This window comes from Plectrocnemia conspersa, unplaced genomic scaffold (assembly GCF_051122295.1).
Source record: "Plectrocnemia conspersa isolate PC_06_02 unplaced genomic scaffold, ASM5112229v1 ptg000004l, whole genome shotgun sequence".
NCBI lineage: Eukaryota > Metazoa > Arthropoda > Insecta > Trichoptera > Polycentropodidae > Plectrocnemia > Plectrocnemia conspersa.
The window spans coordinates 2,032,533-2,059,572 of record NW_028277168.1 but is presented as its reverse complement, the minus strand read 5'-3'; the positions used below and the strand labels follow the sequence as shown (position 1 = coordinate 2,059,572).

Sequence of the window (27,040 nt, the reverse complement as noted above, 5' to 3'; positions counted from 1 at the left end):
ACTTTTTATCGTAAAACTGTTATTAATATAACCACTGTGTAATCAGCTCATAAATGATAAATAATTTTGTATTCGAAACCATTGTTTAGTTTTTAAACTGGTATCAAGAGAAACAGTCGTTTTTGCACAATCATCGTCTTTTTTTAATTACAAATGTTATTGAAAAAATTATTTTCTATTTGCATTGCCGGAATGCTGTTAATCGTTGTTACGGCACATGAAGACGAGGGTTTGTATAAGAAACTATTGTGAAAATCAAAGTTAGTAATAATTTTTTATAACAAATATGTTATCATGTGCTTTAAAGATGATAAAAATTTGGCATACGATCTGAAAATCTGCTGCTGGGACGGAAAAGAACACGTTTTGAATAATTGCGAATTGAATCCAAATTTTTACGACACAGAAAGTTGTTATAAGAGTGCTTTGAAATGTTGCAGTGAAGAGAAGTACGTAAACATCAATTAAATAAATACTTTTACCTATTCGTAATTTGTCATTAGTTGTTTTAAAATAGATTTTGTTTTAATTAGCATTAATAGTCCTTGGTAAGATTCAAATTTTTAATATGTTTTTGTTACTAGTTGTGGATAATTACAATACATACAGCAAGTACTGGGTACTAGACTCAAATTATGCTAACTTGATTATAAAATAAACTTGAATGTACAGAGTATAAATCGATTGGGAAAAAAACAACATTTTGATTAATTATATGATAAATTAGAGGTAAATGCAAAAATCTTCTATGCATTTAAAAATAAAAATAAAATATCAAAATGTATTTATCAACTTTTTATAAATTATTTTTTAATACAAAATGAGGAATACATGGTTTAAAATTAATAAAAATTTCTGGAATATAATTATTTTCTGCCTAACAAGAGTTAGGCCGGTTTCACACATGCTGGAATTTACTATAAAAAAAAAATTCTTGCGTGTGTTGCAATAGACCGTTGGCGTTCCATATGACAATATGTAGTAAAGCAGTCACTTTAATTTTTTAAACAACTACTATTAGTTGGTTGAGCATGGACATATATACATATATATATTTTTTTTAATAATGCAGTAAACGTCAAAAGGATTGTAACGCTGGAATGAAATTTGCTCAGATTAACCAACACTGCACCGGATTAATCGAAAAAATCAAAGTAAGATCTTTTCCAATGAATTATAATAAATAAATATATGTATTATATTAACCGAGTATAAATAATGGGTTTTTTCTACATTGTTATTATGCATTTACACTAATTAATTTAATATTATTTGTTAATATTAATTAATCACTAGAATACTAAATTAAATTATTTTTTTTCATTATTACGTTAAAATACATATATTGAATTACTTAGAATAAATAAACTATAATTTTATTCACGACATCTCGTGAACCACTAATGCTACAAAAAAAAGAATATTGCAAGCATTTTCTCTGATGTTTCCAATTAGAACCATTTTTTCCAATAAACAATTAATAACTTTGTACTGATATGGTATAGTTTCTTGTTACTATTTAGCCTTTATTTGTTTACTCATTTCAATGATTTTTTCTGTGTCACATGCGGCTATAAAAATAAATATTTTGGTATATTTCGCAAAAAACACAGTAACTGGTTGTCAACTCCTACAATACGATTGTGTGAGTAATGTGTTTTGGATAAAAAGTGGATAGCGTGTAGTTCACTGTCATAGAGCTTTCATTTTTTATTTACTTAATTATTCTTTAATTATTAAATCGTAATTTGTTTGCAATTATATACGTATTAGAGTATTATTAATCATTTTTCAGAAATGCTGCGAAGATTGCATAATAGGAATACGTTCCGGTTCAAGAACGTGTGAAGATGCATCAGAAACATCCAATGCATGCTGCAAGGTAAAGATAGTGTCTTAGTTAAGTATTAAAATTATATTTAAATTGCTTTTACAATAAATTAAAATATAAATTAAAAATATGTCTTACAATATATACTGTCGCCCAAAATATACATAATTTATATTCTAATAATCAATTTAACCTTAATTTTTAATGTTTATGTTTGTAAAATAAGTATATGAAAGAGAAAACAACCACTGAACCACCGCTTACTGAAGAACAAGGTATTTAAATTCAAATATAATCATAAAATATCATTCATTTCTTTTATTTTTAATACAGTATATAATTATATTTATCTACACACTCTTATAATATTTCAGATGAATGTCAATTAAGAGGAAATAAATTATGTGATCATAAATGCGTACGACTAAATTCAACTTTTGTATGTCAATGTACAGAAGGTTATGAGCTTTTGAATGATACATTTTCCTGTAGGCCATTAAAAAGGTGTGAATGTTATAAAATAAATATAAAAATAATTATATTTATCAATAAATCTATATTTTTTCAGTTGTAAGATAAATAACCCGTGTAGTCAAGTGTGTACTGAGAAAAAGGGAGAAGTTTCTTGCTCCTGTCAAGAAGGATTCGACCTTCAAAGCGACAATACTACTTGTTCTGGTATGTATTTGCATTGTAAAACTACGATTGTAACATGTCTGACTTTATCTCACATGTTCAGCTTTTATATGCTACTCCTATATCTGTACTGTAAATCAGAAGGCTATATCATAAACAATGCACTGTCTTTTCTCTTCAGTAGTAACGTTTAACTGCCTAATATTTTCTTTAATTTACTTATTTTTGATAAATTTTCAACAATTTTTCTGCATGCAATTTTTATTTAAATTAAGCTATAAAATGTTTTTATCTGTTAACTGCAACATTCCCTTAATTCTAACATTAAATGTTTTTTTGTGACTTGTTTCTTAATCTTTAAAACCCACAATAATATGTAATACTCACCTTCGTCTGTTTGTCTGCAACGTCTGTTCCCGCAGAAAGATCGTGGACCTTTAATTTTTCTTCAGTTTCATTAAAAACTGCACAATGTGCATTTCTTGGCTTATTCCTTTAACTTTTAGTGGTACTGAAAAGTTCAGTATCTCCTAACGCTACTCACAGAGTTGGATTGTAATATTTATAATTTATTTTTTATACAGATATCGATGAGTGTAAAAACGGCTTACAAAAATGTAAGAATAACGAGAAATGCAAAAACGCGGAAGGAAGTTATGAATGCGTTTGCAAAGATGGATTTAAAATGAACCAAGAAAAAACCAACTGCGAAGGTATATTATTTTCAATTAAATCAGATAGTTATAAAAAGTATTTAATATAACAAAAATTATTTTGTTTCAGATATCGACGAATGCTTGGCAAATAAAAACATTTGTCCTAACGGTAAAGTTTGCAAAAATACCATCGGAAACTATTCATGTGAATGTGAGGCTGGATATAATCTTAATAATCTAACAAAATTATGCGAAGGTATAACGCTTAATTTATTACCTTTTAAATAATACAATGAACGTTTACAAAGCTCCAATAAATATGTACGTACAAACGGGAGATTAATCTCGCTTTGACATGATTATTATTGAAAAGAAAGAAATTGAGTGATTTGTTCTTTTATTTTTTGTATCTTATATTGTTTAGATTTTTTTGATCTTGAGTATTTGCAGAAAAAAAAATATTTTATAATTACAGATACTGACGAATGCAAATCGGGCACCTACAAATGCGGAAACGATAGAATATGTACAAACACCATTGGAAGCTACAAATGTGATTGTAAAAAAGGTTTTACAGAAGATGCTAAAAGTAAAAACTGCGCAGGTATATATTAGATATTTTTTTAATTTTAATACGTATAAGATTTTTATAACTAATATAACATACATATAACATACAAATGCGGTAATAAACAAATATGCCAAAACACAATTGCCAGTTATATTTGTGTGTGCGATAAGGGTTATTATTTAGACAATAAAATAAAACTTATGCAAAGGTCAGTACTATCTGTATAGGTGGCACAAATAAATTTAAAATAATACAATATTTTTTAAATCACTTCACATGAAATATAGCTATGATTTTCTGCGCCTCATTGCTTATAAAATATTTATAGTTAAATCATAACTTTTTTTTATAGATGTGAACGAGTGTTCAAAGGAAGAACATAATTGCACATTAACTCAAAAATGTGTAAACTTAAATGGAAGCTATGAATGCGAGTGTCTAAAAGGATACACAAAGGACCTATCTACAAATAATTGCAATGGTTATTTTAATTTTTTAATGCAACAGCTCCCAAAACTTTTGACTAGAAACTTTTACAAATAATATTTTAACTAATTATTTTTTTGCACCTAATAATCTTTAATTTATAACTAAAAAATGCAAGCCACTGACTTAATGACCAATACAATTTCTTATTAAGAAATAATTTTCCAGATATTGATGAATGCTTAGGAAAAGATATTTGCCCAGAAAGTAAAGTTTGTAAAAATATTATCGGAAGCTTCGAATGTACGTGCCAAGAAGGATATATTTTGAATCAAATTACAAGCGACTGTGAAGGTAATCTAGCATTAATTTTATATAAATAATCAATTGCACTTTGTGTTATAATATATATTTACTTGCATAAAAATATTTTTTCACAATAAAAATAATTTATATAACTGGATATAAATTCATCTCTCACGAAAAACATGTTATTGGTTAGCCATGTTGAACGCATAATTTGTGTTAGACAGCCAAGTAATGACGATTCATCTTACGAAAAATTACGCTTAAAAGTCAAGACCGAAAAAGTACGTCAAGTCCGATCGAATTTCAAGGTTCTATCGCCTGTTTTATTTTATTATAACATTACGTATCTTGCAACTTTACACCGTTTGCTATATGCAATCTGGAAGTATAGCGATGCGATGTTTGTATTTCAATTGCCTTTTTTATACATACTACAATAAATAAAAGGAGTGGAACATTGCCTTCAAAAGCACTCACTTTCTAGCAAGTCTTTTCACAATATAGTATTTTTAATCAAAGGAACAGAGGGTATCATGTTTATCGTGGATTTTGCCATATACGTGATTTTTTTTATCTTTTGCGCCTTGGAAATTAGTGTAAGAGTAAACTTTGGGAATTCACAAAAATCGCATATTTCACAGTTATCTATTTTAAACTAGATAGGGTTGTTATATATAAATATAAAAACCCATAACTAGCGCTCAGTATACTTTTGAATTTTGACTGAAAACATTTGCAAAAAGTTTCGTTGCGTCTTTGAAAATTATTTTTGTCGTGGTTTTAAAACACTTTGTCACAGTGTCATTGTGTTTTTGGTAAAAAATTCAGTACAGCAAGAAAATAAGTATGTGTCTTTTTATAGACATGTGGGTTATATTTTATGTGTTATTTATAGGTAATTGTTTTTTATAGATCATTGTTGAGAGCGACTAATTTGAGTTACCATAGTTTATATTCTTCATAAATGGATAATTCAGACATATTAAGTCAAAAAGAAAAAAAAAATATTTTTGGAATGGATATCTTTATGAAAAGAATAGACCACAGAATTTTTATATGAGTTTTTAGGTACAATAGAAAAAATATCATAGAATATTTACGTGGTATTGCATATAATTATAATATGAGTTAATAATTTGAAAATAAAATTGTTTATAATTTAATATACATTTTCGTTTTAATATATATTTTATTAATATTCACAATAACGCAAAGCGTGCAAGTTTTTTTTAATTTCTGTCACCCATATGACCGTCGCCCAAATAACCATCGCCCAATTGACCGGAATCGCCCATTTGTCCGTCGCCCAATTGTCACGTACCGTTTAACAGCGCTAGTTCTAGGTTATTATATTTATATATATAACTACCCTATCCAGTTTAAAATAGATAACAGTAAAATATACGATTCTTGGAAATTCCAAAAGATTGTTCTCACGGTAATTTATAAGTCTAAAAACATAAAAAAAATCGCGTAAGCTTAACACGCGAGCGAGCGAAAGGGTATGTATCTCACCATACGCACCTGCTTATTACAAATAATATTTCAGATATCGATGAATGCTTAGATAAAAATATTTGTCCAAAAGATAAAACCTGCGAAAATACCTCAGGCAGTTACAAATGCAAATGTCAAACGGGATCCAGTTTGAATCAAATTTCACAAAAATGCGAAAGTAAATTGTAATATTCTAAATTATATTAAAACATATTATAATTATGCATATTTTTAGAAATAAAAGAATGCGATCGTGATCCTTTTCCGTGCCCAAGCGGATATCTTTGTTTAAATACTGTAGGAAACCATAAATGCATAAAACCAAACTTTAAAAAACGTATGATATTTTCTTTATATTTTTATTTAATCAAAATACGAATTACAATTTTTTGTCACAAATAAACATTTCTCGCCGATTTCCTAAAATTGATTTTTACATATATGGTCATATTCATTTAAAATATATTTTTACATGAATAAGAGTTAGATGATTTTTATTATTTATATATTTTTAATCAGCGCATAATATATAATATATTTGTGGCAAAAAAATACATATTCATTGAACGCAGATTAAATTTGCACAAGTGTGATATGCACATATGTATAAATACTATCGGAAGTTATAAATGTAAGTGCAGAGATGGTTATGAAGAAAATCCAATATTAAAACGGTGTTTTGGTGAATACAAGCTATATTTTATAATTTTAATACATTAATAAAGTATTTTGTTACATATTTTTTAGATATTGACGAATGTAGAACAAATAAAAACACATGTCAAACTAATGAAAGGTGTGTGAATACGATCGGAAGTTTTACATGTGAATGTAATTATGGATTTATTCGCAACGCTGAAATTCTGGCTTGTGAAGGTTTATATTTTAAATTGCTAATTGCTAAAAAATGTTACTAAGTAAACAGCACTAACTTAATGTTTCAGATATAGATGAATGCAAACTAAAGATTCACAATTGTGGAGTTTCCCAGACTTGTTTAAATACAGAGGGAAGCTTCAAATGTTTATGTCAAGATGGATATTATTTGGATTCATACAATAAAACATGCATAGGTAATTATTTTTTACATTTTATGTATTATACTAGTCATCATCATTTTTTTTAATGATAATTATGCATAGACGTCAATGAGTGCCAATTGACACCAAGTAAATGTAAAGAAAATGAATTATGCAAGAATACCGTAGGCAGTTACACATGCAGTTGCAAGACTGGATATTATTTTGACAGAAAAACAAATCAATGTAAAGGTGAGAAGTTTGTTTATATATTTATTATTTTATCGAGAGACAGCCATTGAATGTTTTTGCAACAAATAAGTGTATTTTGAGATAGGTTTAATCAAATTTAGCCCCGCGGATTGAACAACAATAATTATTTCGAACAATTTAGCTCTATAATTTTTCATTCACAAATTTTTCACCCTTTTTATGAATAGAACTTTTTTGAAATATTATTAAATAATTACATAAAAAAAATATTTGAAAGAAGCAGCAAAACTGACTTTGAAACCCTTCAAAATTAAATCGTGAACCAAATCAGGCCCTTCTCAGTGTATTTAAGATCTGAATTTTCAGTGTTTTTGATGGTCAGTACCGAAGTTTAAATAAATCTGACATCAAAACTACATATTGTGGTCATTAAGCAGGGTTGTGTATTGAATTTTAATTTATATAAGGCGCGTGTCACATGTATTGAGTAAAACGTTCGGCTTTTTCGCGTTGAGTGTTAGTAGAGTCTCCATTCTCAACATACGCTACTCGGTTTCAAACGAATTTTTTGATAGACAAAATAAGAGTCGTTTTAGGCATTTACTATTTAAAAAAACTTAATAAATAATCACTAATTTCAGATATCGACGAGTGCGAAAATAAACAGCATACTTGTAACGTAAATCTAAAATGTAAAAACACTAATGGAAGTTTCGAATGCGTGTGTAGAGATGGATTTCAAATGATGCAAAATTCTCGCTATTGCACTGGTAAATCAATTATTTGGAATATAGTGATTTTCAATCATGTAACGCATTGTTGTAAGTGATTTTTTTTCAGACATTAACGAATGTTTGAACACAAATGTTTGTTCTTCAAATCAACTGTGTAAAAATACATATGGAAGTTATGTATGCTTATGTAAAGATGGATATAATTTTAATAGTCGCTTAAAAACGTGTGAAGGTGTAACACATTTTTATTAATAAACAATATTGACTTTCTTATCTATTTTTATATTTAATACTTATATCCCACATATCAGATATTGACGAATGTAGAACTGAAGGAATATGTAACGATAAAGAAGCAGATTGCGTCAACACCGACGGATCCTACAAATGCGTATGCAAAAATAAAAATTATCAATATTATGCTACGATTAAGAGCTGTTAGTATTAAAGTATTTACAATTTAATATTTGTATTAACTATTTTAATTAAATATTGTATTTAAGGCAAATTGCTGTGTTCACAAGGAAACGAACTTTTAAACAATGTCTGTTCAGGTAATTTTCATGAGGCACGTATATCGATAATTAAAATATTAATATTATAGTTAAATATATATCACCTTTTAGATATAAATAAATGTAAACATAATGTATGCCAAGACGGAAAATGTCAAAACAGCAATGGAAGTTATACTTGCACTTGCAACAAAGGTTACGATTATGACTATGAATCTAAGCGATGTCAAGATACAAACGAATGCTCTAAATATTATGTCGGTGAAATATATTTCATGTCAATGTATTCAATTCGTATAGAAACTGTATTATGATACTTAATTACTTTTTAAGGTATGTAGGCCAGAAGAGATTTGTATAAATACAGATGGTTCATACCGTTGCATACCAAACAATTGTAATTATAACTACATAGGTCTTTGTCATCATTTTTGTGAAAAAAACGTCCGTGGTAAATATGAATGCTCTTGTCATCAAGGATATAAGATCGGTATTGATCACAGGTTTATATATTATTTATCGTAACTAACCTTTTTACCAGAAAATAGTAAAACAATTTTCTGCAACAATAACACGCGTATCTGAATGCGTATAATTGAATTTATTTATTAGTGTTCTTGTATATAAAGTTGTTTTTACTTTTTACAGAACATGCTCAGACATTGACGAATGTCAAAATAACGTTTGTAATAATGGAGTATGTGAAAACTTTATTGGATCCTATAAATGCAATTGTGCTGAGGGTTACAAAAACATACGTACCTTAACACAATGCGATGGTGCGTTAAAATCAACAAAAATATTTAATTATTGTATTGTAATTTTGTATCCCATAAAATTCGAAAAAATAGAAAAGCCCATTTCAGGTGATTTCAATGATTACTGCTTCAAAGTATTTATTATGTAAGAGCTACGTATTAAATAAATATTATTTTAATATAGATATAAATTCAAGAAAGTGTTTCTGTATTTTACTGAAAAAACTGGCTCTTTTTTCTTTAAGCTAGAATTCAATTCCACCATAATAAAATTACATCAATAATCAAAGCATCAGATTTAAGTATGCGCCAATGGATATATAAATCCTACTTACTTAATCATATACATGTTAAATGTATTCGACGCAAATATATGCGACAACATGCAACCCTTACCGCTCTCTATGCCAAAAATTATGGTGTATTTAACGAATGTTTCCTCGGTAAAAAATTGTCTTGTCATACTTTAAATATTTTTTTATATTATTGCAATATTCAAAAAAACATTAAGAGTACCTTAGAGAATCAAGATAGCTGCAACGGTTTATTCTAAACCGTTGTAGCTAAGTCGTAAATGCTCTAGAACGCTTGCTTTGCACTAACCATCCAGCTCCTTACCGAGCGTGCCTGATGCATAGATGTTTTCGGCGATAGCTACGAGGAGCTGGAACAATTCGATAGTACACCACATTTTTATATGTACGCCATAAACATTTTTAACTATTTAAAACCAGTTTTAAAATTATAAAAATTATCCGAAAATACCGGTTATTAAATGTTTTTTTAAATTAACAAACTATAACTTATTTATTTACTCTCATGTTACTTTATATATCGCAAAACTGTTTCACAAACAATATATTTTTGCTTATAAAACTGATACAGCAGTTTATAGACTTGAAACGAGATTCAAGTATTTTTTCACTGGCTCAATAATACAATAACCAAAGTATAATTTTATTGTTTAAAAATGCATTCAGTTTTTTTTACTTATTGTATTTTGTATAGATTTATTTATGTTTAATTTAATTTCGAATTTATTTTTATTTTTCAAGATATTAATGAATGCGACAACCCAGGACTATGCGGACCAGATACGATCTGTCGTAATTTTATAGGGACATATGAATGTACCTGTGCTTCCGGATACAAATTAAACGAGCTTAATAATCGTTGTGAAAGAAGTAAAAAATATTAATATTATGATCACAGTGTTGGATATTTTAAAATATATATAATTATCGTTCCAGGTACAATAGATTGCGGTTCATTAAATTGCGCATACCAATGCGTTAGAACAAACATTGGATTTGCGTGCGAATGTCCAAAAGGTTATACAGTTTATAACGGGCGCCATTGTAAAGGTAAGTTGCATGATATAAATCTTAAATAATATAAATATATATATATATATATATATATATATATATATATATATATATATATATATATATATATATATATATATATATATATTATTTTTCAGATACAAATGAATGCGAACAATGGCCAAGTGCTTGTCCGAATAAAATATGCAACAATTTTGCAGGTGGTTTTAACTGTACCAGCTGCCCAAATAGGTACAGGCTACAGGGAAGGTTGTACTTTTTATAAATTATATAATTTAATTAAACAGGAATTAGTTTCACGTACTGAACCTATACGACACATAATTCGTGTACTTAAAGATATGCGTGGCTATTCCCGTCGTAATCTACAAGTCGTATCAAAGATCAAGTTGAAATCTTGTATATTTTAACGACTGCTCTCTTTGTGAAATATTTTTTCGACAATTGGCTGCCATAGGCTACAAATTTTATACGGTAGTTTAAATATTGTTTGACACCAATTTTCATTGAGCGCTAATCTCTTATTTTTACGAGATACTTAAAAAATATTATCAACCCGCCGACATTTATGACTTAATAACGTAATACCCAGAAATGTATTTTAACAAAAAGTAACTTTTAATCTGCCGATTAAATGCCTTTCTTCTATAAATACTTGTAAGTGTTTCTCACGCTTGAAATTAAAGCCTTTGCTTCGAGATTTGTTTTGTTAGTTTCTCACACTGGTTAATTGTTGCGTAGTACAATTAATAAGTCTGACAACTAATAGTCAGTTTTCATTTTAAATGTCTATAAATAAAATGCTTTACTGATTGTTGATATTTTAACAAAAAACAGTAATATTTCAATATTATACATTATGAAATTGCTCCTTAAAGATCGGTCATAAAATATTTTTATACTATACTCACATATAGTATTATGAATAATACTAATAATTTTAAATGAATAATTTAGTTTAGCTTTTCAAACAGATCTGACCGACCATTTTTCAAAAGTTATTAATCATTACTGACAAAGTTACTGTGATATAAGTAAATAAACATATTTTAATAATATTATGTTTAAAAATTACTGACTATTTATTGTTCAAAAAAGAAACATTAAATTTGTTGCCTTTAAAATATGTTGTTAATAATATAAAAAAAATATTTTAATGGTACGAACTAAGCAAATTAATTATATTTTACAGTAAATGCGTATGTGAAACCTGCAAAACAAAATATTTGAAATATTATTCGGTTGTAATAAATCATCTACAATATGCATCACCGGAAAACCCATATCAAGTGAGTATTCAAAATATTGTAAAAACTACAATCATTTCATATTATATACATTTTCAGTTGATAGATATTCCAAGATTCAAAAGTCAAGGAGAAAAAGTCAAGTTTTTTTATCAATTACAATTAAATGAAATAATCAAGCAAGTATTTTATGCTAATATATTTTTGTTATATCTTAAATATTTAGAATGATAATTTTATGAACATATTTTAGATTAATCCAATTGAATCAATCATTTGTCGTTAATTTGATTAAACCAGCTGTGAACATACAACATCCTGGAAAATTTTATATAAATGTCAATAAAAACAATTACACAGAATCACATCAAATATATTTTTCAATTTCCAAATATGGATTTTAATGACATTTTCTTTACTTAATTTATGGCTATCTGATATTTACTTTCATAAATTTTAATGTATTTATTTATGTGTGTATATTATCAAATAAAATTATTAATGAACATATTTTTTAATTAACAAAAACATGTCACTTAATACCAGATAATCTCTGTGATATCGACCTGTGCTCGATAAGGAATTTGGGTTAAGCATACTTGGAGGAAGCTCTGGCCTAAGGAAGTCCAGCTGTCGTCGGTTGCTAACGCGTATTTTAGTTCAATGGGAATGACATTATCGTATCGTATTTTAAATTTGAAGTTTAAGCGTTGACTAATTTAAAAGCTAGGATTTAAAATAAAAAGTTTAGGTTATAATTTCCGCTCGGCTGCATTTTGAGAAATAATGCCTGATATGCAATGTGTTAAATTAAATATTAAATTGATTTAAATGCATAGAATGAAAAATGCTACAGTGGAATATGAAAGGCGAAACTGACAAAAAACTGTACTAATTTAGATAAAGTTATTAATGTTTTAATTTGTATACTATTAAATATTTATATTATTGATTATGAGGTTATTTGTAAAAGCATATCTTGAAGTACAACATACAAGTATAAATAGCTTTATCAAAGAGTTGATTTCGTTCTATCATAAGTAGCGATCAAGAAGATATATTTAATTTAAAAATATTTTATTTTAAGTTATTTATGCGACATCTATGAAAATTATTTAATAATAATAAAGCATTATTTTTATTTAAGTGATTCTAGATGTCTCTAGTTGATAAACAATTTTAATAACAAAAATATTATAGTTTAGTAACTAAATATACGCTATGACTAACTTTTTACTATATTGCAATACCGCATATCAGCTATAAGAAATTAAAACCACATCCTTTTTAATTCACTTCAGTTTTACTAAATTTATAAAGTGATTCTAAATGTTTTTAATGCTTAATGTATTTCGTTACACATATTTCAACTCTTTACACTTTATTATCATATATTTGTTCCAGAGTGGCATATTGACATGAATAAAATGTCGACATATATTACATTGAGCAACATTAATTTGAGACCATCACGTACAGACAAAATAATAATAAAGTCGAAATTTCGACATGTACATTAGACGTTATAAATATTAGTTAATAAACTTAATATCCATTTATTGTATATTTTTCATAGAAACATAACACTCGTTAGCCCAATGCATCACACGGACTAAAAACTATAAGTAAAAGCGTCATCAATATATGTAATAATGAACGATTTTATTTTAATTTGTTTTACGAAATCAAAACAAACACAATCTGTGATGATCGATCGGAATTATAATTATATATAATCACTCAAGTAAGTACTGAAATTAAATTTGTCAGTGACAATAATTTTATGAATTAATATTACAGCTTATAAATGTCAGTGTTTCTGTTTCGACTTTATGGTAATTCAACAAGAAAATAATTTATTTATAATAGTTACAAATGATGTAAATGTAAACTTGAATTATTTTTTTAGATTAACACCATCGCAGCGACAAGCTTGATCAATGTAATTGGATCCCTAAGTCAGTGAATGCCAAGGCTTCCAATTTTTACACACATACATTCGCGCGTGCTAAAGCCGAGTCACAAGTAGAAAGTCACATACTTCACACGAAAATACGCTTGTGTATGTAATTAAAAATATTTCATAAATTAAAAAAAGAATTAGATAGTGATACAAATTACATACATATAATAAAAAAAAATTAACATACATTAAAAATATATTAATTAATTTAAAAAAATAAAATCACGGTTAAGTTGGAGGTAAAAATACCAAGCCTATCGAACCTCAAAGAAGTTGCAATATTAGCATTGCTAATTTTAAAAAGAAAAAAGAAAAGAATAACAATGAATATTGGGTGCATCCTTTGTCTCAATTATTAACATCACTTTAAAAAAAACACTATCCTGGTATTTTTAACAGGTACATAATATTTATGTAATATCACAGTAACTGTTTGTCAACTCCTAACGTGTGATTGTGTTAGTCCAGTTATAGATAAAAAGTGGAAACTCTGACGTTCACTGCTCTAATTGGACTTATAGAAATGTCCAGAGACGGATTGTTCAAAGAGACCGCTGTTAAAAAACTTATAATATTTTTATCTGAGAATTATTATTTAATAATGCTAGATACTTTAAATATTTAATTTCTATATAAGTTTTAATTACATTTAATTAAAACGATAAAATAATAATGATAATAACAGTATCTCTCTATGCAATTAAAATATTTCTATGCGAAATAGAGATATTACATAGTTTCCTTGATTAGTATTTTTAATTATGAAATGATCATTTATTTTTTATTTAATTTATTCATCTTTAATATATATAAATATTATCTCTTAAATACCACATTGTTCTAAAAAAAATATTTTTAATATCATGTCACTTATAATTTTTTTTGATAACCTCTCGTGACATTGGTAAAACCGTGTTACGTAAGAAAAAATAGTTTAAAGTATAATTAAATGCTATAAACAAATAGAAAGAACGCCTATAGATTCACCACTGTTGCCAGAATTGTTAATTTATATATTAGAAAATTCAAAACAGCAAATAAAATTACAGTTTGGCTCTGTTATCACTGAAGTCCATCGGATCTAACCCTTTGGCATCTGTAAATGTCATCAATAAATTCATCAGTATGGATTGGGCACCAAAAAGTGCCATGAACCTTTGAGCCTTGCAATGTGCTTATTTTATATAATTCAAGATTAAAATTTTAATTTCATAATTCATAGAACAAAAAGATGCCCGACTGGCGAAATGGCGTGCAAAATACCAGTCGATGTCAAAGGGTTAATTAACAAAAGTTACAAAAATATTACAAGGTTTTAGTGCATAAAAATTATGATAGAATCGACATTTCCCGACAATGAAAAAAAACGACAAAAAATTCGATGCGTGTACAATACAAACAGCTTGCACTGACTGTGATAACATATATATCAGACAAACAAACCGACTCATAGTAATTTATCACTTTGTACTTCGGTGAAAACATCAAATCTATTCGTCACTTAATAATGAACAAACGAGACGTTTGTATCCGACTAAGTACCTAGACATTGCATAGACCATTTTGAGTGGGAGTGACGACACAGTTCCAATGATAACACCACTACAGTATATGATGACCATATCAAAAACGACGGCACCTGTAAATTTAAGCTTTAACAACTGCGAGTATCTGGGTGAGAGCAAATGTAGTTAAAAAGTCAGACAGCTGTGCTTAGGGATTGTCCAATATTTTGCGCTGATAATCTGGCATACAAAAACAGTTCTTGTAAATCTAAAAAAAATTCGTTCTTAAGCGTACTCGTCGACGCGACTCGAGTTAATCATATCCCAGCTTACCTTGTTGAAATTTTGTTAAAATAAAGTCAATTGCATAATTTGGGAACAAGACCAGAGAAGCATACTTAAGAAAAAATTATTATATTGACAAAAAAGCCTTTTAAATAATTTTTAACATCGACCTTTAATTTTTTGGATGAATTTTAATACATAAGTACAAGTTAATAAAACTATTGGCCAACGTAATGTTTTAAAAATTATAAACTTAAATTTTATTATGCAATAACGTGGTAGTGAGTTAATTTTACGTATATTTCCATAATTATTTCTGTTGCTATTTATTTATAATTGTTTAATATTGCATTTTTAGTAAATAATACTAAAAAATCAGTGCTTCTATTAGTTTTATTGCTTATATTTACTTCACTACTATTTGTATTAGTAATATTAAATTTTGTGAATTTATTTTACATATTATTCGGATTTTGTGGATTTTTTATATCAATACAGAGGCTTTTAATATTTTTTATAAAATTAATATAAAATATTTTTTGTAATATTAATTTATTTGTATTATTTTGTATAGAAATCATTTACAAAAAAATTAAAAAAAAAAATATTATACAATCATATTACAATATTTTTTATTTCTTCAGTTATATATGTAAATATTTAACAATTATATTATATGTAAACATATAACTATCTGGAATTACCTGAAAACAGTGAAAGATCGACTGCCGTACATGTACGGTGATACTTCTCAAAGGGATAATATTATACTTAATAAAAGTGCTATAGAAAATAAACGATTTCTTAGTTACAAATGCACTTATACCACTTTCAATAATAATAAATTATTTAAAATATAAACATTAGCCATTTTAATTATAGTTGGCTTTTCTGAAATATACTTTTTAATCTAAAAATTAATAATAAAAGTAGACATGTTAGTAAAAAAATATATTTCTTTGTAGATATTACTAATAATAACAAATTATTATTGTTTCTTAAAAGGCAAAAATTCACGTCAAAAGCAATAAAATTGTGTCGGCACAGTCGCAGTGGGAAAGCTCGGTAACGAACTTATTTTTTCTTTAACAATTTTTTTGTGATGTATTCTTTGCCGCTATTTCTTGTTCTCATACTTTTTTCATTTTATCTGGTTTCATGTATAAGGTTTTTGGATATTTATTAAAAATGCTTACAGATTAAATCTTGGTGAGATTCTTTAGAAGACGATAACTGTCTTATACGTTTCCATTTTTGACGTGTTATTTAAATTTAGCGGTCATATTCTCATATACCACATAAAAATAAGTTTATAAATATAAACACGTTATAAATAGATATTCATTACTGATGACATAATGGATGACATAATATAAGTTTGCAAGTACAACAGAGGTAAAAACGACGTTACAAGCACTGCTTCACGCTACAAACTGACTTAGTCCACTATCAAAATAAACATTAGCGGAATACCGTTGAACGTTGTAACTGCGTTTAACACATTTTTTACAATATTAAATTTTGCATCATAATATATTAATTTAACACTGTGACACGAAATAATTAATAAACTCATTTTTTCGTATTTTTGACTTAGACCACTTTCATAATTATGAATAATTTAATTTAATAATTTTTATTTTCGTTATGATATCCGCTTACAAGCTTCGCAAATCAGTGCTGTAACATGTAAAAAAAATTGCCGAATTTTTTTATCTCTTTACCTCGATGAATAAGTTTAGATTTAGTCACACGCAATAAACTTTAAAAATTAATCATATTCTAATAGTCTTGAGCAGTATATAAATGGTCTTTATTCCTTAGTGCTGTTTCCACAACTTCAAAATCTCGTTTATATTATTATCAGCTAATGTAATATATTTCAAATATTACATTTTAACGTGACACTTATTCAATTTTTAATAAAAACATTCCTGCGATAACATTTAACATTGTAACTTTTTCTGATTAATTTATGAGTATATTGTACACAATTGACAGTGTGATTATAAAATACAAAACGAGGCTATTAAATCTTACTAAAACATTTTATTTTTTTAAATTTACTTATACCACTTTAAAAAAACGGTTCATATAATATGTTTTTTAAATAATGCGTATTCTAAACTGTTTATTATAATAATATAATATAAATGTACAATCTAAGCCAGATGATATACCTGGTTTTAATTTAATTAACCTATATAATTATACGTCATTTAACACAGATAGAAGGATGCGTGTTGCTTATCAATGTCAAAGATCACATTTTTATCATAAAAAATAATATATTTAGTCATTTGTTTATTTAAAAAGCGAGCAGTTATAAATAATAAATATTTTTTGCTTCGCAACCACTGAATGATGCTTGTTCCCCACTTTATATCAGTTTTCAAATCAGTGTCAACAGAAACAGTCGTTTTTGCACAACCTCACGTCTATTTTTAGTTATAAATGTTATCGAAAAAGTTATTTTCTGTTTGCCTCGCCGGAATGCTTTTAATCGCAATCGCAGCACAGGAAGACGACGGTTGATATAACAAATCATTGGGAAAGTCCTAGTAGGCGATAATTTTTAATAACAAAAATGTTATTCTGTGCTTTAAAGATGATGACGATGATTTGTCGTCCGAGCTGCAAACCTGCTGTGACGAAGGAAAATATTACATTTTAGATAATTGCGAAATGGATTCCGATTCGTATGACACGGAAAATTGTTATAAAAGGGCTATGGCGTGCTGTAACGAAGGAAAAAAGTGTGTAATAACACTAAATATGCAACAATCAATAACAAACATAAACCTGATTGATACTTGGCAATAGTTTTTTTGTTTATAAATAAATTTGTATTACTGATTATGGTTTATAATATATATTACTTATTTTAATTTACAGATCTTGGCCTGACTTACATTAAGCTTTAATTTTTACAATCGTTATTTTTTTGGGTCATCTCCTAGCTAAATTGGGAATTATTTTAAGAGATATGTGCATTAAAATAAATACTTTGTTTTATAAAACAAATTGCTTGTGCATTTATGTAAGATAAATCTTTATTAGTTATTCATGAGGTGCCCACTGTTCTAACCAATACTCGCTTGCTACCGATCGCTCGCATCTAATCTGTCCAACATGAAATATAAAAAACAATTATTTATACATTTCTTATTTAAATTGTCCTATTTATTTTTCTATCACCTTCATTTTGTCAATGTTCTAGAGTCCTTATCTTCTTTGTAATATATCAAAGCTAGTTTTTTTTTATATTCAGTCAGATCTTTCAGCTCTTGATTCATCCTGATCCAGTAGGTTTCATCCACGTTTTCAATGAATCATTGTCTTATTTTTGAGCATCACATCCATATGTTTCAACTAACCATTTTGTGGTTTTATCTAAAAATTTTTGAGCATCTGCTTCTTGCTTCTTTCTTAAATATTATTTTTTATATCATAGCCTTGCTACTTTTTGTATTAAAATATCAGTTTTTTTTGTACTTTTTGCACTGCTGCTTTTTGATAACAATATACGAGTAAGCCATTGTTGCTTTGTATGTCATTTTTAAGTATGACACAGTTTTATTCTGTTTTGTTTGCGTATACATAACTGGTTGAGTTTTTTTTTTATTGTTCCAAATCTATCAAAAACATTACCTTATAATTATATCGAAAGCATTCATAAGATTGTAATTAAAAATGAATTTAAATAACTATTTCGAAGCAAAAGTGACAGATAAACTATATAATTTCGCAGATTTTTAAAAAAGAGTTCTCATCTATAAAGTAAATTATTTTTACAATTAAAATCAGTGTGTAATTTTACATACACATAAAGTTTTTTAGTGTGTTTTTAAACATGTTTTATTTTTTTCCAATTCTGATGATACTCTGTTTATTTTTACTTGGTAATACCACGTCATCATTATATGCAAATACTTGGAATGTATACATCACTTACTTTCTTTCTATATTTCGGCTGTGATGCTCCAGACATGGTCACGAATTTTCTGTAACAGCCGCTCTGGTCCTTGACCTTGTCATATATACACGTTTCAGTGGGTCTATGTTGGTGTGTCGATGACAATTTTATGCGATTTTTTCGCAAATGCTCCGAAACCAGAAGCCAAGACTTTGATAATATGCTATTATCATCTCATAACAATATTTCTGTGAATTTATATTTTAAGCGTAAGAATTTTTTTTTTTAATTTTAGCCAAGGTCTTTGTGCTATAAATTTTGTTGTCTTCTATGAAACTGTATTCGGCCAGAGTAGAATTACTATTGAAATTTTTAATAGCATTTTTGTGTTCACAGTGGCGTAGCTATGGGGGGGCGGAGGGGGCGGGCCGCCCCGGGCAGCACTTGCCTTGGGGCGGCATATTCGCGATGGGATCGTTTAGTGTGGTTCTTATCTCTGAATGCATTAAAACATACATAAATCCACGAATAACAAGAGCTTAATAATAACCAATTTATTATTTTAAGAAATGCTGATTTTATGACCCTGCAAAAAATGTATGGGGGGGCGGCAATTTTAAGGATGATCCTGGGCGGCACATACCCTAGCTACGCCACTGTGTGTTCATTCTCTTGGTGTGAGATGCGTCTATTAGATTGTCCAATGTAATGTGCTTCATTAGGGTTCTTCTGATCTTTTTGTCACCCCTCGGATGTATAGAAGACGTACATGTTCTATGTAATTTTTTTCATTTTCTGAAACCATTTGATTGAAGTGCGACTTTCACGATTTAGAGTTCAGTGTCAATATGTTCTTGGTCGACCAGCACTCTAGCTCTATTGAATAGAGAGATTGCTACTGATTTAATCTGTGCCGGATGGTGGTGGGAATTCGCATGTAGATATCTGTTAGTGTGCTTATTTTTTCGGAATACTGTATATCCTAAAGAACTGACTTATTTTGTATACTTGTTGTGTCCAGGAAGCGTAGTTGACAATTTTCTTTAAGTTCTATTGTAAATTTTATATTTGAATGCTGTGTATTGAGAAAATTAAGGAACACATCCAAAGCCTATATGTATATATAATGTACTATATGTATATATAATCCATAATTAAAACATAATTTTAATGACTTTTAAGAGTTTATGAATTAAAAATTAACCTTAAGAAGAACTTATATAATATAATATTTTTTTTAAATAAGTAATGCAATTTATAGAGTAGAATTTAAAAATGAATAGATATATTTTTATTTTGCCTGTATTAAAAAAGTCACTTAATTCATAAATTTACATGATTTATTTTAACCTATTTTTTTCGAAGTGAACGTCAAAAGGATTGTAACGCTGGAATAGAATTTGCTCAGGTTAATCAACACTGCACTGGATTAATCGGAGATATAAGAGTAAGAACTATTTACATATATTACGGTAAATGTACAATATATCAGATTGTTCCATAAATCTTTGCGTTTTTAAAGTGCGAGTTAAATGAATTAAAAATTAAAATACTAAACTATATATTCTGTATCTTTTCTACAAAATTTCTCCACGTTTTAAGCAATTTTTTTATATCTGATTCGAAAAATAATGTATTTTTGAAAGCAATAAATTTTTTAATGTCGTTTTTTATGACTTTATCTCCATTATTTTATCTTATTTACTTAAGGGTTGAAAATATTAGAATGAAAATAATCCAAACATAGAACAGTGAAAAAAAAGTGATACAGTTTTGCAAATACAAGAAAAACGCAAAGATTAATGGGACTATTTTATATCTACTAACTACAAATATTTTTATACACTGCAATTGGTTAATATTAATTATCCACGAAAATCTTAAAATAAATTTATTTATTTCATTTTTAGGTACATATTTATTAAATGACTTAAAATAAATAAACAATACCTTAAATTATGATATATCGTGAAACGCTAATGCTACATAAAAAATATTGCATGCATTTTTCTCTGAATTTATATTAATATGGTAAATTATTTGCTGCTATTTTTATTATATTTCTTTATTTTTGGTTAATGAAGTATGTAAATTAAAATATATAAAAATTGACGACCAAATCCTAATGTGATTGTTTATTAATCGGTTACTATAAATTTGTATCCACTACCTTATTCATTATTGGAAGTGAACAATCAAATCAATCAAATGGACCAAATGGGTATTTTTTATTATATTTTTTTAAGATGATAAAGTGTAATAGTTTATGTTATACTTGCTTTATGTGACCGACATAATAAATTACTTTTATGATTTAAAAAGGTATAATAGAATACATATTTATATTAAATTGAAATATGTATACAGGCTTGGCGGTTATAATGGGGCACCCAAATAGATGTGTTATATCTTAAAAATAGTAAAAATATAAATAAAAGTTGTTTAAAGTGTTTATTTTGGGCATATTTTTAATGTTTAGTAGGTCCATCCTTAGCTTTAATTAGAGCTGCAACTCTTTTTGGCATACTACAACTGTGCCTTGCATGTAGACGGACACAATTTTCTCCATTCCATCTGCATTTTCTCTCGCAGCTCAATTTTGGATTTGCAATTGTGCTGCGTAACCTTTTCTTTTAATTTTCCCCATAATATTTGGGTTGCAAACCAATCCTTGTTTTTTACTGTTAAGTATGGCACGCAGCGTTCTCTTGCTGAAATCAGTCTGGGCTTGAAAATATTTTCAGTAAGAATGCATTAAAGTAGATTCCAACATTGAAATATAAATATCACTATTCATACCCTACCCTCGCAAGTGTACAGGCTGCTGCCATGCAAGCCCAGAACACAACGCTTCCGCCACTATATTTGACTTTGGGTACTACCCAATCAGCTAGATATTTTTCTCCGACTCTTCGATGCACGTGTACTGCACCAGGAGTTACAAAAACTATATAAAATGGATGATTATTTAAAAATAAATATTGGCTAAGAATTTTTGAATAAATTAAGTTTTTATAATTTTTTTATATTATTAACTAATTTTAGTTTAAAATTTCTTTTAAGTTGGATTCATGTAAATAGACCAAATGATTATCGCCCAATCTCGGTGTTTACAGGCCCACTCTAACCGCAAAAAAATGGATGGTCTTTCGCTTGTAGAGGCTTTGAAGACATTTTTCAACGATTTTTAAAGGACTCGCGAACCAACATTCGATCATCCTATGCAGTTGTCTCTCATTATCTTCCAGTTCTAGGCTTTAACCTTTTGAATAGCGAGTTAATTTCTAAGCATTTGTTAATTTGTTATAGTACACCTAGGAGTGATTTAATTTCACGTATATTTCCATAATTATTTATAGTAAATAATAATAATAAAAATCAGTGATTTTATTAGTTTCTTTGCTTTGATATAATATACTACTTTTTTGCGTTAGTATGTTTCAATAATTCACTTTAACACTTCTATTTTTAAATGTTGTTAATTTATTTTACTTATTTAATATATATTATTTGTTTTTTTTGGATTTTTTATATTAATACAGAGGCTTTTAATTATTATAAAATATTTTTTATTATTTTGTATAGAAATCATTTACTAAAATTTAAATTAAAAAAAATAATATATTAAAATAAAGTTTATTATTTATTTAGTTATGTATGTAATTATTGTATATGTAAATATATAACTATCTAGCTTACTTCAAAACAGTGAAAGATCAACCGCCGTACATGTACGGCGATACTCCTCAAATAGTTAATTTTTAAAAACCACATTTGAACCGTTTCATATCATTTTGGACAGCGTGTCGTGAACAATTATGGTATTTACTAATTTTCGATATATTCAGTCAATAATATGTAATATGATAATGCAATAAAATTATATTTACCCATTTATATCATATTCCAAATAAATTAATAAATAAAATAAAATTATAACTACAAATAAAGGCTGAAATACGCAATTGAACATAATGGTCTTTGAAACTCAAGTGAGTAATTAAAAGCGACAAATTACTTTCTATAGTTCTCATAATTACGGTTAAAACTACGCACTAAAATATTTCGTTTAATTTTCATTTGTCATTTTAAAGGGTGCCCCATTATTATGGCTAAGGATGTATATCTAAACCATCTTATTCGAGATATCTCAAAATGTAAAGTCGCAAGAGTTAAAAATTAACTCTAGAGCTTTCATTTTTTAATAGCAATATTATATGTGGTAGTATTGAACATTGCTTAATAAAGTAATTTTTCAGAAATGCTGCGAAGATTGCATAATAGGAATTCGTTTCGGTTCAAGCACGTGTGAAGATGGAACAGAAACATCCAATGCATGTTGCAAGGTATAGATACTGTCTTAGTTTAAGCGGCTTTTATTTAAAAAGTATTAAAATTACATTTAAATTGCTTTTATATTTTATTTTTAATAAAATAAAATTTTCCATCCTAAAAAAAATATTAAAATATAATTTATTAATATGTTGTACACTATATATTAACGCTCAAACTAGATATAATAATTATGCAAATAATCAACATAACCTTAATTTTTAATGTTTGTGTTTATAAAATAAGTATATGAAAGAGAAAACGGCTGCTGAATTATCACCGACTGAGGAAAAAGGTATTTAAATAAAAAGACATATTTAAAATACTTTTTATTTATTTTATTTTTAATATTTATTTACACGCTTTAATAATGTTTCAGATGCCTGTCAACTAAAAGGAAATGAACTATGTGATCATAAATGCGTACCACTAAATACAACATTTGTATGTCAGTGTAAAGAAGGTTATGAGCTTTTAGATGATACATTTTCCTGTATACCATTAAAAAGGTATGGATGCTAAAAAATAAACATAAAAGTAATAATATTTAACAATAAATGTAATATTTTTCAGTTGTAAGATAAATAATCCGTGTAGTCAGATGTGTTCTGAGGAAAAGAGCGAAGTTTCTTGCTCCTGCCGAGAAGGATTCGACCTTCAAAGTGACAATACAACTTGTTCTGGTATTTATTTACATTGTAAAACTACGTTTGTAACATATCAGACTTTATCGCATTTATTTAGCTTTTATAAGCTACTCGTTTATCTATACTGATTTAATCTTTCCTGTTCAATATCAACGTTTAACTGCCTAATATTTACTTTCATTTTTTATTTTCGATAGCTTCTCAACAATTTTGCTGCATTTTCATATTATTAATTTTGAGTCAAATTGGACTATAAATGGCTATTTTCTGTTTTCCGTAAAATATATATTGCACTTAATTCTAATATTTACTGTTTTCTTCGAAATTTATTCTTAATCTTATTAAAGTAACAATTGCCAATACAAAATATTGCTGACTTTCCATTCTGTTTTTAATGAATCTATTTCGCCTTCCGCTCAGTCGCTTCCTTCTTCTTGTACTTTGTCTTCACCAATGACCATCAAAAAAACTGTGTATTTAAATTAAGAAGTTGAAAAGGGGTCGTTTTTCTAGGCCTGAATTAATTCGCGTCTCGCTGCTTCTCTAAAACATATTTTTAATTTGATTCTCAAGACATCATTATTTCAAATTGCACAAAAGTCACCATAAAAATAGTGACAAATTGATCGTAAAAATCCATAGATCAGTCACAATCAGACCCGCCGAGAGCGAACCCGTGCCCTGGGAAAACCATGATTCCGGGCCTCATGACAAAAATGGCATTTTATCAATTTTTTAACATCGTAGAGTACGCTCGGGATAAGGATTCCGGTTTGTTATTGTGTGCGTGAACTGTGTGGCTCAAAACAGTTTCGCTCAAAATATTTAATTTTTTTATTTTAAAAGAAAATATATGTTTATTTAACATATGATACATATATCTGAGATAAGTTGGAAATTTCAACGGACAATTAAAAATATATTATATAATCGAAGAAACCAGACATTGATGTCATTAATTAAATATTTGCAAAATTCAAAATCTTTCACCAGTCAAAAAAATAATGAAGTTTTTAGCTATTCTTCAAAAGCAAAAAGATATAAAATGGGAAAGAAATTATTCGCAGATTGTTTAATGGCTCGACGACTCTATTAAATCATTAAGTCCATTGAATAAATTAAAAAATTATCATTGGCGCAACGATAAGAATAATAACTTTTTTAAGCCTTACAGAGAATAGTGTAAAAAAACCAAGAACGTACGGATTAATGGAAAAATAATTAAAATATTTTAATCCACGGGTAAGAGAACGAATAACTTACAGTGTATATTTGAAGCCTTGATATCAATTAACCCAGATATGCCCAAGAAATTTTGTTCTCTTAAAATTTCATTTATAAATAAAAAACAGTGGCACGAGCTTAGTGACCTACCCATGGGACAGTGGGCATATCTGGGTTAAACCAATATCAACACAAAATTATTTAAAATAAATCGCTAGATAAGATCGAACTTCTGTGCCACACTGCACTTTAATGACGAATACCAGCGTTGACGAATCAGCGACTGTCCTTAAAAGAGAAAGCGAGAAAACGAAGTACACGCTACATCGCTTCTCCCTCTCATATACATGTACACGCACACAATAACAAACCGGCATCCTTATCCCGAGCATACTCTAATATATTATCTTGAATAAATAATAATAGATACGAGTTAACCCTATCTATGCTACAAATAAATATAAATATAAGCCACCGTTGCGATATATTTTCTGAAATCATATTTAATGCGAAATAATTTAATTCTGCATTAAAAATATCTGGTAATTAGTCATGTTTTCTTTGCTGCTCAGTGTTGCCATATAGTGAATTTCCAATTCAGGTCAAAAGCAATAAATGAGAATCGACTAAAGCACATCTAAACTGAATTTTGATCAAGAGAGTACAAAAAACAATTATCACTTCTCAGAAGTCAAAAATCCACGTCAAAAGCAATAAAATCGAGCCGGCGCAATGAGAACGCTCATTACCAAGCGCTCCCACAAAAAATAAACATTCACTGTTACATTTATACATCGAAACAATAATGATAAGCTGCTAAATATATATTAATACATAAAGAAAAGTTAAAATTATATAATTTTATTTGCACCTGCGAGATAATTTATATTTTAACTGGTAAAAATATAATGTTTATCTACTAGTGAAAATATATTCCAATATGATTTTACTAAAATGACTTAAATGATGGAATACCTAAATTAACTGCTACTAAATTATAATTAAACCTTCGTTTCCGCTTCCGCTACCGGACGCGCATAACTTAAAATAAAAACATTCTCCGTTTTATTCTCTACTCTGTAAATCATATCGCTTTGTATGAACGGTGTATAATAATACACTTAAATATAATATTAAAAATAAAAATTGAATTTGCTGCGATTGATTTTCGAACTGGTAATGCATTCGATTGTTTCGACCAATGAAAAACAAGCATTTAAATATAAAACAAGATGGCCGACATCAACGTGACAACAGTTGTACATAATTATTATTTAAAAATAAAATTTTGCTACACGACAATAAATTTCATTTGTTCGATTTGCCTGAATATAAATAATCAGATTGCAGATTACCTAGGTGTGTTATAACTATGAAAATTAAATATATTGTACATAATGTGTTGAA

At 27.7% G+C, this 27,040-nt stretch overlaps 2 protein-coding genes and 1 long non-coding RNA gene across 13 annotated transcripts in view; all 3 read left to right on the top strand.

Moving 5' to 3' along the window:
* The first annotated feature begins 71 nt into the window (after nt 1-71).
* On the top strand, nt 72-10,558 carry LOC148235607 (uncharacterized). The gene is made up of 26 exons (XM_088184798.1): nt 72-229; nt 308-449; nt 1,073-1,154; nt 1,796-1,882; nt 2,058-2,106; nt 2,206-2,335; nt 2,400-2,509; nt 3,052-3,180; nt 3,251-3,379; nt 3,599-3,727; nt 4,047-4,175; nt 4,349-4,474; nt 5,979-6,104; nt 6,162-6,263; nt 6,674-6,802; nt 6,871-6,999; nt 7,069-7,197; nt 7,800-7,928; nt 7,999-8,124; nt 8,204-8,329; nt 8,396-8,446; nt 8,519-8,664; nt 8,741-8,910; nt 9,056-9,186; nt 10,221-10,349; nt 10,416-10,558. The coding sequence occupies exons 1-26, from the start codon at nt 154-156 to the stop codon at nt 10,556-10,558; spliced, it is 3,084 nt and encodes a 1,027-aa protein (XP_088040924.1). The 5' UTR covers nt 72-153.
* Nucleotides 10,559-10,642: 84 nt separating this feature from the next.
* On the top strand, nt 10,643-12,267 carry LOC148235606 (uncharacterized). The gene is made up of 4 exons (XR_015809437.1): nt 10,643-10,763; nt 11,707-11,803; nt 11,861-11,940; nt 12,015-12,267. It is a non-coding gene; the product is annotated as an uncharacterized LOC148235606 (long non-coding RNA).
* A 5,634-nt stretch (nt 12,268-17,901) lies between these two features.
* Nucleotides 17,902-27,040, top strand: part of LOC148235604 (uncharacterized) — a 36,337-nt gene continuing 27,198 nt past the window's right edge. For all 11 annotated transcript variants that reach the window (XR_015809434.1, XR_015809435.1, XR_015809436.1 and 8 more), the window contains exons 1-7: nt 17,902-18,044; nt 18,123-18,270; nt 20,796-20,877; nt 23,690-23,776; nt 24,009-24,057; nt 24,142-24,271; nt 24,336-24,445. Coding sequence is in view for 8 of the 11 variants with exons in the window: in XM_088185075.1 (XP_088041201.1) it covers nt 17,969-18,044; nt 18,123-18,270; nt 20,796-20,877; nt 23,690-23,776; nt 24,009-24,057; nt 24,142-24,271; nt 24,336-24,445 (682 nt within the window). In the remaining 3 variants the exon portion in view is untranslated. The remainder of the gene's footprint in view (nt 18,045-18,122; nt 18,271-20,795; nt 20,878-23,689; nt 23,777-24,008; nt 24,058-24,141; nt 24,272-24,335; nt 24,446-27,040) is intronic.

Bases quoted from the DNA above. Each gene is read 5' to 3' on its own strand.
- LOC148235607 (XM_088184798.1), top strand. From the start codon at position 154: ATGTTATTGAAAAAATTATTTTCTATTTGCATTGCCGGAATGCTGTTA. The intron at 1,883-2,057 runs GTAAAGATAGTG...TTGTAAAATAAG, and splicing joins CATCCAATGCATGCTGCAAG to TATATGAAAGAGAAAACAAC. The intron at 4,475-5,978 runs GTAATCTAGCAT...ATAATATTTCAG, and splicing joins AATTACAAGCGACTGTGAAG to ATATCGATGAATGCTTAGAT.